Source organism: Teleopsis dalmanni, unplaced genomic scaffold (genome assembly GCF_002237135.1).
Source record: "Teleopsis dalmanni isolate 2A unplaced genomic scaffold, ASM223713v2 unscaffolded_contig_0034, whole genome shotgun sequence".
Taxonomy (NCBI): Eukaryota; Metazoa; Arthropoda; class Insecta; order Diptera; family Diopsidae; genus Teleopsis; species Teleopsis dalmanni.
In genome coordinates this window covers 17,226-28,908 of record NW_024031416.1, presented here as the reverse complement: position 1 = coordinate 28,908, position 11,683 = coordinate 17,226, and the positions used below count along the sequence as shown (strand labels likewise).

Genomic DNA, 11,683 nt, shown 5'->3' with positions numbered 1-11,683 from the left:
CCGCGACTCTTGATCAAAACAACATCAAAAGAAAAAAAATGTACAAAAGCTTTTTTTTTCTTGCATTTTTTGGCATTTCGCTGTGCGTGCGATGCACATGCTATTTTTAATTAATATTAAAAAAAAATAAAATAAAAATAAAAAAAAATGTTTAAACGGTGCGCCACAATATTACTGCCACGAATTTGGATGATGAAGTGCATACCCACTTTACAAAAGGAACCACAGTGAAAGAAGCAGGTGCTGCACGGAGACTGCCTGGACAACGTGGGACATGCGAGGTAATATCATGTTGTTCATTTTATTACTCATGTTAACATGTCACCACCTACACACACAGGACTGCACAACAAGACGGTTTTTTAAGACTATGTTGGAAGTTTATTTTTAATGTAGTCTTTAATTAGCCCTGCGGGATAGGGGTTAGAATATTCCCGAGGTAAGGCATGCCTGTCGTAAAAGGCGACTAAATTCCGGCAGGCGTCGGAGGGTGTGGTGTAAAAGATCACAATGACCCTGTGAAGCCCCTGTGACAAGACGAGTAGACGCCGTCTTTCAGTAAGCGTCCCCCACCCCGGGGTGGCATCGTGGGATCTAAATGTGCACAGCGACAGTCTCTTTATTGGGGGCGGCTAATGCACCACCGTGAGAGATGGAAGTGTACAGCGCCTATTACCATTCTTAAAATGGCTCTGAAGCACCACCGTTGGAATGTAGAAAAATATTGTACAAGCCTATGGTTAGGCATCGGAACCGATACCGGTAAGGTTCCTGATTATGGCATACCGGAAAATAAGGTTGAAAACACAGTTTGTTATGGGCTGGGGTTGTGAATCTCTGTTACCTGAGTATGCGGAGTGAAATCTTGCAAAAATGGCTCTCAGAAGGATCCGTAGCCTCTTCCGTCCCACGAAAACTTGGCAAGTCTCACATAGCGCTCAATGCGCGTAGTCATCTTGTTGATGACCTTGTAGGTTAGGTTGAGAGTACTCCCTATTAATTCCGGATTGAAGTCTGGCTCTGAACTCTGGATCCCATAAGGACCAAAGTCAACCCTCGTATGGCCTCCCTGTTTACATAGATAACCATAAGACTTACGGAAACTACATGCACGTGCGGAGATAGCGGCTGCGAGTTGGGGCCCATATAAAATGATAAATATATATAATACAGAACATAAAAACGAAGAAGAAACAAATAGCACAATAATGCACACAACACAAATAGAACCACCGAAGAGGAACTCCGGGAGTGAGAGGTCCCCTTCACAAACAGTAGCACCGAGCAGTTGTACGACAAAAGGTGCACTAACAATGACAGAGTTGCAACCAAACAATGGAGAATCAGAAACCGCTCCCACTGAAAATGTCACCACAGCACGGCGAAACAAAAAATCGCAGCACAGACTGATATTACCAGCAGTGGCTACAGGCGAGTCCGTACTTACCATAAGTGAATTAATTGAACGCTTAGGAAAAGAAATGGATGGACTAATACAATATGTCGAACCACGCCGCAATGTTCACGGTGATATCAGGAAAATGTGCAGCATAATCAAACGCACCCACACGGAGCTTAGTACGGAGCTAGATTCCGAAAGAAGAAAATCCAGACCAACCGATGGTCTAAAACAGTTACGCAAGCTACCAGCAACAGTGACTGAAACGATAGAAATACCACCAAAAAAAAGAAAGAGAGTGGACTTAAGCCCTAAAGGCTCGGAGCAGGAACGCAATACGCCCACTGCCATGAAAACAAAAGCTGACACAGTTTCTCTGCAGATGCCGTCTGACAAATGGACAAAAGTCGAGAAAAAAGAAAAATCGTCGAAAGTCAAAAATAAGATAAGATCTATAAGACCTAAAGCAGATGCAATTCTTATAGAAAAAAAGGTGGATGGTACGACATATGCGGACATACTAAAGAAAGTGAAAGACAGTGGAGAGGCTCAAAGCTCTGAGCGAAAATGTCAGAACCATGCAGCCAACTCAAAATGGAGGGCTTCTCATAGAACTAAAGAGGAGCAAAGATGGAGGGTCAAGCGATTATCACTCTGCTATTGAAAAAGCCTTGGAATCTATTGCAACGGTCAACCTTAAAACACATACCGTTACAATTCAGTGCAGAGACCTAATAACAAACCTGAACACAGACGAAGAATTACTTGATGCAATCGGTGAGCAAGCGCAGGTAAAAAAACCGGACAAATCATCCATAAGGAGTAAACGTACCACCTATGCAGGCACACAATCTGCATATGTGTCATTGCCTGCGGATGATGCCAAAAAGTTGTTAGCACTTGGACACATTAAGGTGGGATGGGTTCGATGCCGAATAACGGAGGTTATATCGCCAAAAAGATGCTACAAATGTTGGGCGTATGATCACATAGCAGCCGCTTGTAAAGCACCGGATCGGACGAAACTCTGCAGACGGTGCGGTAAGGAAGGTCACCAGGCTGCAAACTGTACAAATACTGAAAAATGCGTGTTATGTGAAGGACCGCATGCGGCTGGCAGCGCAAAATGTCCGCGATATCAAGAAGCAGTGCATAGGAAAAAGACATGAAAATATTACAATTAAATATTAATCACTGTAAAGCTGCCCAAAACCTTCTCCGGCAAACAGTAGCCGAAAATAATGTAGATGTAGTTCTAATATCGGAACCATACGGTAATATTGAGTCGCATAACTGGCTGACAGATGCAGAGAGACAAGCGGGGATTTGGATAGTAGGTGGAAAAATTCCCCAAAGTAAGATGCTCATGCTAGACAAAGGGTATACATGGGCGAAGATGGAAGGCCTGTATCAGGTGAGCTGCTATGCTCCACCAAGATGGTCTCTAGAAGACTTTGAGCGTATGATGGTTGCAATGGAACTAGAATTACGAGGGAAGCGTCCTATTCTCATTACTGGAGATTTTAACGCTTGGTCAACAACTTGGGGCAGTACATACACAAACCCAAGAGGAAGACTGATAGAAGAAACATTTTCCGCAATGGATCTGGTATTGCTGAATACTCCTGGAGTTTATACATTCGACTGCGTCAGAGGTAAATCAATAATTGACTTGGCCTTTGCAGATCGCGTCACAGCAAACAACACAAAATGGAAAGTAGAGGAATCCATTTATACTCACAGTGACCACAGGGCTATAATGTTGGAAGTACGCAGCACGGTAAACCAGCAAGTAGACAAAAGTGTGCGGCAGAAAAAATGGAAAACATCAGCCTTCAATTCAGAAGCTTTTTCTATAGTATGGGAGGATGCTCAAGTTTCCAAAACAACAGCAGAAGATATGGCGGAACAAATAGCTATACAAATGGAAACTGCGTGTGATATTTCTATGCCAAGATGCAGATATAGTGGCAAACGACAACCAGTTTATTGGTGGTCTAGCGAGATAGCTGATATTCGCAGAGCCTGTATAAAAGCACGAAGAAAAGCGCAAAGAGCTAGACGACATATTTCTTTCAATGAGCTATATGCAGAGTATCGCATTCGAAAACATGATCTTAAAAAAGCAATTGAAAAGAGCAAAAATCGATGCTTTAAGCAAATGCGAGATAGTGCTGATGAAGATCCATGGGGTCTGGCTTACAAAACCGTCATGCAGAAAGTAAAAGGACCGAGGTCCCCACAGCCCACATGCCCAATTCTATTGAAGGAAGTTGTTCTGGCACTTTTTCCCCCACAGGAGAAAATGACCGATCAGGTGTTTCAGGTGAATTGGAATACCAACATACCACCAGTGACATCAGAAGAAGTGATGCAAACATTGGGTCGTATAAAAGATGGTAAGGCGTCGGGGCCGGATGGAGTCCCCAATGTATTATTCAAGGCTGCGGTACGAGCGAAACCACACATATTCGTGGATATATATAATACCTGTTTTACTGAAGGTATTTTTCCAACGCGATGGAAGTTGCAACGACTGGTACTGTTGCTTAAACCAGGAAAACTACCTAACCAACCATCTGCATATAGGCCTCTATGTGTGTTGGACACAATTGGGAAGGTTTTTGAACGAATAATAAGTGAACGTCTCCAGCAGTATCTGGAAGGTCCCAATGGCCTTTCTGATAACCAGTACGGTTTCCGGCGGGTTAGATCAACGGTAGATGCGATTAGAACGGTAACAAATATTGCAAAGGAAGCTACCAGCGGAGGATATACTGCAATGAAATACTGCAGTCATCACGCTAGACATTAAAAATGCTTTCAATTCAGCAAATTGGTCTGAGATATTACTGGCACTCAAAACTCTGAAAGTACCTGATTATTTGGTACGCATTATTTGCAGTTACTTTAACGATAGAATACTGCAGTATGACACAGAAAAAGGTAGAAAATAATATGAGGTCACTGGCGGGGTTCCACAAGGATCAGTTCTTGGACCCACATTGTGGAACGCTATGTACGATGGAATCCTGAAAATAAGACTTCCTGATAAAGTGACAATAGTTGGATATGCTGATGACATCGCACTAGTGGTGGTTGACAAAAAGCTTGATCACTTAGAAGCAAAATGTAACGATGCAGCAGCAAGAGTACAACGATGGCTTAAAAATGCAGGACTGGAGTTGGCGGTGCAAAAAACAGAAGCAGTACTGATAACCGCAAGAAAGCAGAAAAAGAAGATGAAAATCATAATTGGCGGGCATGAAATATTATCACAAGAAGCAATAAAATACCTTGGAGTCATAATCGATGCAAGACTGAGCTTCAAACAACATCTTACAGCAGTAAGCTCTAAGGCAGCGGCAGTGAATAGTGCATTAACGCGAATTCTTCCTAATACAGGTGGTCCTCAGGGCGAAAGAAGGCGTCTTTTATCTACTGTAACGGACTCTATTATATTTTATGCTGCTCCTATATGGGCAGCAGCAAAAAAGCATCAGCTACGTCTGGTAGCACAAATATACAGACGCAGTGCGTTACGGGTTGCCTGCGCTTATAGAACAGTCTCTGATGATGCAATCTGCGTCATTGCTGGAAAAATACCAGTTGATATACATGCAAAAGAGTTAAGCCGTCTTTATGGCAGGCAAGGCATAACATCTACGATAGATCAAAAATCGGCCGAACGAGTTACAATTACTCACCAAGCCGCCACCCAAGATGACACCACATAAATTATCTTAAGAATATTCATTATACTCTCATTGTATTTCTTTTCTTATATATATAAAATGCTTAATCTTTTATTATTGTTTATTTACTTATTGTATTTTATTTTACTTAGTTTCTTATTACAAAATTTATTATTGCTTTTGTATACAAATATTTAGTATCGTATTTTCTCATGTCAATGTACTCATATTACCACATAAGTCACACTTATGTTATTCGACCTAGAAATAAAAAAAGCCGCACATAGGCAAAACAGTATTACAAAATATCCGCTAATAATAAAAATGCAAGTGGTAGAAATTTCGAAAGTAACCCACTTACGAAATTTCTACAACAACAACAATACGTTGCATTCCTAAGTAATGTTTAGGAAATGCAACAGATATTCAAGTGGAATTTTGTTTATGTGCAATAAATTATTTTTGGGTCACAATATCGATTAGTATTGAATGTAAATTTTGAATATATAAATTGTACTTATAAAATTTTTGGTTCAGAATAAATTTGTCTTTGAAAGTATACACAACGCACCGTGTTTTATTTAATTTTTCTACACTGAGTTAAGACCGAACCTTAACTGGCGCAGTCGACGCGGAACGGAATAAAGTGTAAAAAAGTGACTAAGTGAAATCGAAAAAATATATAAATAGAAAAAATAATATAAAATATTAGCACGTGAAATAAATTTATAAATTCATCGAACAGTAATTTTAACGGTTTCATTCTCTCGTATTCAAAAAGAAAAAAAAATCTGTTAGTGAACAAACGCTTTGGGTATTGACCCTTAAATTCCGTAAAAGAACCTTAAAAACAGTGCTAAAGGAAATAACAATAAACGTGTGATTTGTGTAATTTGGAAGCAAATTTTTCTCAACATCGCAGGACACCTTTTTCATCAACTTTAAAAGAAGACTTTAATTACATCGCAGGACACCTTTTTCATCAACTTTAAAAGAAAACTTTAATTACATCGCAGGACACCTTTTTCATCAACTTTAAAAGAAAACTTTAATTACATCGCAGGACACCTTTTTCATCAACTTTAAAAGAAGAATATAATTGTATCACAGGACCTTTCATTGACCAAATTTAAGAGAAGGCTAACACTGGGTAAAAATGATGATAATATTTCCTATTTTTGGATGCATGTAAGTTAATATGTTCATATAACTAATATAAATTAAATAATTAAATAATAAAAAAAAATAAAAATAAAAATAAAATAAAAAGGAATTAAATGAGGCAAAGTGAATTGTTTTTTGACAAATTGAATTTATATTTGAAACAAATAATAACCACAACTTGTTTTTATACATATATACACATTAATTTTTTTTTCCCTTAAACTGAATTATACCGTGAACAAAATTAAAAATAAATTATAACTTATCTTGATTTATATTGAATATTATATCATATCATATCATATCATATATAGATATACATTAAATTATCTTTCTCTTCAAACAAGTTATACACATGTTGATTTATACTGAATTTTACTGAATTTTACTTATACACGATTTTAAATTAAACAAAATATATAAGAACTTATTTTATATAAATAAGCGAAACAATCTATATAAAGTAGGAAAACCTTCTTGAAAATAAATAAGATACGGCAAAGTAAATTAAACTAATGCCGAAAACGAGAAATTCGTTAGTACCATACTCATTGAGGCGTCTATCCCACAATCTTACACCTATTTCTGAAACAGACAAAACCAGTGACAACACAGAAACCATGACTTCCGAACAACACAGTTCTCCCACTACCACCCTAAGTTTGCAATCCGACATTTTTAATTCATTAAGAATTCCTGACGCAATTAAAGACCTTCCTAAATATGACGGAAATCCAAAACTACTATACGAATTTATTAATAACGTAGAAGAAATATTACTACATTTGAGAGGTATTGACGGAACACCTTACGGACAAATTCTACTTAGGGCTATTCGTAATAAAATTCAAGGACAGGCAAATGAAGTTTTAAATATGTATGGCACTTCTTTAAACTGGGATGAAATTAAAAACAATCTCATTATCCATTACTCAGACAAGCGTACGGAGACATCACTAATAAAGGATCTCCATTCTTTAAAGCAATATAACAAAACGGTTGAAAATTTTTACAGTGAAGTGATTGAGGTTCAATCTTCCCTCTGTAACACCATGTTAATTCATGAAGTAGACCAAAATGTTATAATAGCGAAGAAAAAGTTATTTTCCGAAATGTGCTTAAACACATTTCTTGGCGGGTTAAAAGAACCACTAGGTTCTAGAATTAGAGCAATGCAACCTGACACCATTGCAACAGCATTTGCATACTGCATTAAAGAACAAAACATTTCATACCAACGGAGTGAAACCTCATATAGACCACAACACTATAATAGACCCTATAATAGAACTTATAATTACCCAAATAGACAACAACCTTACTCAAATACTCTGCAACGATATTAAAACCCGAGACCCATAGCCAACAACCAATACAGAACTCAGAATCCAACAACATGGACCTCATACGATAGAAGGCCACACCAACACGCCCAGAGTAATAACAGGAATCAACAAGCAGAACGATTTCCAGCTATCAAATCAAGCCAGAATTCAATGGTGAGGAATCCCAACAACAGTAACTTTCATTTCAACGAAACGGAAAGCCTAGACCACCACTTTGAAAATGATACCAACAACATAATAAAAACCCAGGATAACCAAAATTTTTTCAAACCAGCCTCCAAGAACCGACGGGATATATAAACCCAAAGGAACTGCCATTCACTCTCCCATTCATAATTATAAGTTCACCCTTTGGCAGACCACTAAAATTTCTTTTAGATACAGGTGCATCAATGTCATTTATAAATCCTGAATTTATTCCAAACGACAAACAGTACGAATGCAATCCTGTAACAATAACTACCGTTCTCAGTAAATACAAATTAAAAGCATATACAATTCTTCCCATATTCTCTGAATTCAATCAAGCTGGTCAAACCAAGTTTTTATTATTTAAGTTCCATAATTACTTTGATGGACTATTAGGAATAGACATACTAACCCAACTAGATGCTAAAATCGACCTCAAAAATAAAATTATGTCAACTAAAAATGCTGTAAATAGCATTAACCTCAAGCCGAACCCATCGTCAGGGCAAATAGCTATACCAGCGTATTCAAAAATATTGGCCAGACTTCCAGTAAGCCAGGAAGCCGGCAATGTATATATTAACGCAATTGAGATAAAGCCGAACCTTTATATCGCAGGTGGGCTTTATAATGCGAACAATTGGTATAGTACGGTTGAATTAATAAATTATTCTAACAAGGATCAATCACTTTTTATCGAACAACCCTTAAAAGTAGATATCTATGATCCTTCGAACTTTGTAGAATGCTATAATTTACACGAAGAAATTATAGAAAATTCTGAAACAACAAACGTCGGCCATTTGATAAGAACTAACCATCTCAATACTGAGGAAAAGAAACAACTTTTAAAGGTATGCAATAATTACAGCGACCTATTGTATAAAGAGGGAGACGAGCTTACATTTACAAATAAAATCAAACATAAAATTAATACCACAGACGACATTCCGGTATTCACGAAATCATACAGATACCCATACGTACACAAAGAAGAAGTTAAAAGACAAATCACCGACATGCTAAAGCAAGGCATAATTCAACATAGTTACTCGCCTTGGAGTTCACCAGTTTGGGTAGTTCCTAAGAAGCTAGACGCAAAAGGTGAACAGAAGTGGAGATTAGTCATAGACTACAGGAAAATCAACGAAAAAACAATAGCAGATAGATATCCACTACCAAATATTAGCGAAATTCTTGACAAATTAGGGAGATGTCTATATTTCACCACCCTAGATCTTGCAAGTGGGTTCCATCAAATTAAAATGGATAAAAATCATGTCCAAAAAACAGCTTTTACGGTAGAAGGTGGACACTATGAGTATACGAGAATGCCTTTCGGATTAAAAAATGCTCCTTCCACGTTCCAAAGAGTTATGGACAATGTTTTACAAGACTTAGTGGGAAAAATCTGTCTAGTTTATCTTGATGACATTATAATTTATTCAACATCCATGCAGGAACATTTAGAAAGTATTAAATTAGTCTTCGATAAACTTCGCGAAGCAAAATTTAAAATACAACTAGATAAATGTGAATTCCTAAAGAAGGAAATAGCTTTTTTAGGTCATATAATCACACCTGATGGCATCAAACCAAATCCTTCAAAGATTCATGCGATTCAAAACTTTCCTCTACCCCGAACTCGAACCGAAATTAAAGCCTTCCTTGGTTTAATTGGATACTATAGGAAATTCATCAGAGATCTTGAGTTCTGAAAGATATTACAACGGAAGAGGAACAAGAAAAGATTGTTAGGGAATATCATAATAACTCCAATCATAGAGGAATCCAAGAAACTATGCTACATTTAAAAAGAGAGCTATATTTTCCAAATATGAAGGCCAGAATTACAGAGACCATCAATAACTGTGATAAATGCAAAACCCTGAAATACGATAGAAACCCTCCCAAACCTGAATACGAAAAACCAGAAATACCACCAAAACCTTTAGAAATCATTCATATTGACCTTTATAGCATTAATCATAATCAAATGCTTACATTAATAGACAAATTTTCAAAATTCGCTTGCGGATACACACTCCCTTGTAGGACTAGTGTAACCATCCTAAAGTATTTAAAGAATTATATTAGCACATACGGCATACCAAAGAAAATAATATGTGACCAAGGTGCAGAATTCGACTCGAATATATTCAAGGATTTTTGCAAACAATTCAATATAGATCTACATTTCACATCCTTTCAGCAGACTAGTAGCAATGCACCAGTAGAACGTCTTCATTCAACCTTAACTGAAATCTATAGGTTAATATTCACAACCCGAAAAGAGAAAAAATTGTCAACCGAACATGAGGAGATATTATTTGAAACGTTCATTACGTATAACAATGCCATACACTCCTCAACCAAGCATACCCCTTACGAACTTTTCTTCGGTAGACCCTATACATTTAATAAACAAACGAATCTCTCAAATGAACATGAATACCTACAGAAACTTAATGAATTCCTTAACGAACTATACCCAAAAGTACAGGAGGACATGAAAACGAAAACATCTAACATAATTGACAAACTAAACAAGACGAAAGAAATTCCAAAAGAATTTGAAGAACATGACATTGTATTTAGAAAAGAAGCTAGGAGAAATAAAATTACACCTAGGTTCTCAAAACATATTATATCAAAAAATAATGATAAAACTGTTTTAACTACACGTAATAAAAAAATTCATAAATGCAAACTAAGAAGACAGGTGAAGAAACACCACACAGAAATTACTCAATAAATAAAGTATATTATAAAAAAAAATTACATATATAATAATTTAATAATAATAACATATTGCAGTGCGAAATTAATGTCATTGTATATGACCACTTAATTATAAGATGCACAAGAATATGTGGTTGAAGACCAACGCATATGGACAGTCAACCAATAAAATGCATAATAATAATAAAAAAAAAAAAATATACATAATAATTTAATAATAATAACATATTGCAGTGCGAAATTAATGTCATTGTATATGACCACTTAATTATAAGATGCACAAGAATATGTGGTTGAAGACCAACGCATATGGACAATCAACCAATAAAATGCATAATCATAATAAAAAAAATTGTATCTACACAATTGTTAGAAATACATAACTTTAAGGACAATTACAGTATACTACCCTTACAACTAGGACCTGCCCGTACGATAGAAAACTACTACAATCTAATCCACATAGTAAACCTTGAAGAATATAAATCCAACATTAACTCAATAAAAAACCTACTAAACAAATTTGAAAATAGAGACCTACTAACTAGTTCCTTGTACGTGACGAAAATTAAACTGAGGGAACTCGAAAATAAGCTCATAACACTTACGCCTATCAAAAGAAGTAGAAGAGGATTAATCAACGGTTTAGGCACAACAATAAAATTTATTACCGGAAATATGGACTCGCAAGACGCGGACAATATTAATAAGCAAATTGAGAATATTCGTTCTAACATAAATATATTTAATTCAACAATAACGAACCAACACTCGATTAACTTACACATGGTACAGAGATTTAACGACATTGCTCTTCACATAAATAGAGAACAGAAAATAATAGAATCATTTCTTGACAAAACTGCTAATAAAATAAAGGAAGAACAAGATAACTTCATTGAAATTCAGTATCTAAATCAAATAAATTTTAACATTGAACTATTAGCGAGTCATATATCGGATATTGCAGAGGCAGTCATACTCAGTAGACTTAACATTCTTCCTAAGCTCTTGTTAAGCTCTAAAGAACTCGAAGAAATAAAAAATTCTTTAGACAAACAAGAAGTAACCATAAATACATATGAACAAATATATGAATTGCTTAATTTACAAGCCTATTATAACCAATCTAATATAATATTCAATAT

The 11,683-nt window shown here is 36.2% G+C and overlaps 1 protein-coding gene across 1 annotated transcript; it reads left to right on the top strand.

The window, feature by feature from the left end:
* Positions 1-1,151: 1,151 nt before the first annotated feature.
* LOC119662948 lies at positions 1,152-2,568 on the top strand. The gene is made up of 2 exons (XM_038072604.1): positions 1,152-1,968; positions 2,153-2,568. Exons 1-2 carry the CDS (start codon positions 1,152-1,154, stop codon positions 2,566-2,568), a joined length of 1,233 nt encoding a protein of 410 aa, XP_037928532.1.
* The last annotated feature ends 9,115 nt before the right edge of the window (positions 2,569-11,683 follow it).

Coding starts and splice junctions, on each gene's coding strand:
- LOC119662948 (XM_038072604.1), top strand. CDS start 1,152: ATGATAAATATATATAATACAGAACATAAAAACGAAGAAGAAACAAAT. Junction 1,969..2,152: donor TCAAAGCTCTGAGCGAAAAT/GTCAGAACCATG, acceptor ACCTGAACACAG/ACGAAGAATTACTTGATGCA.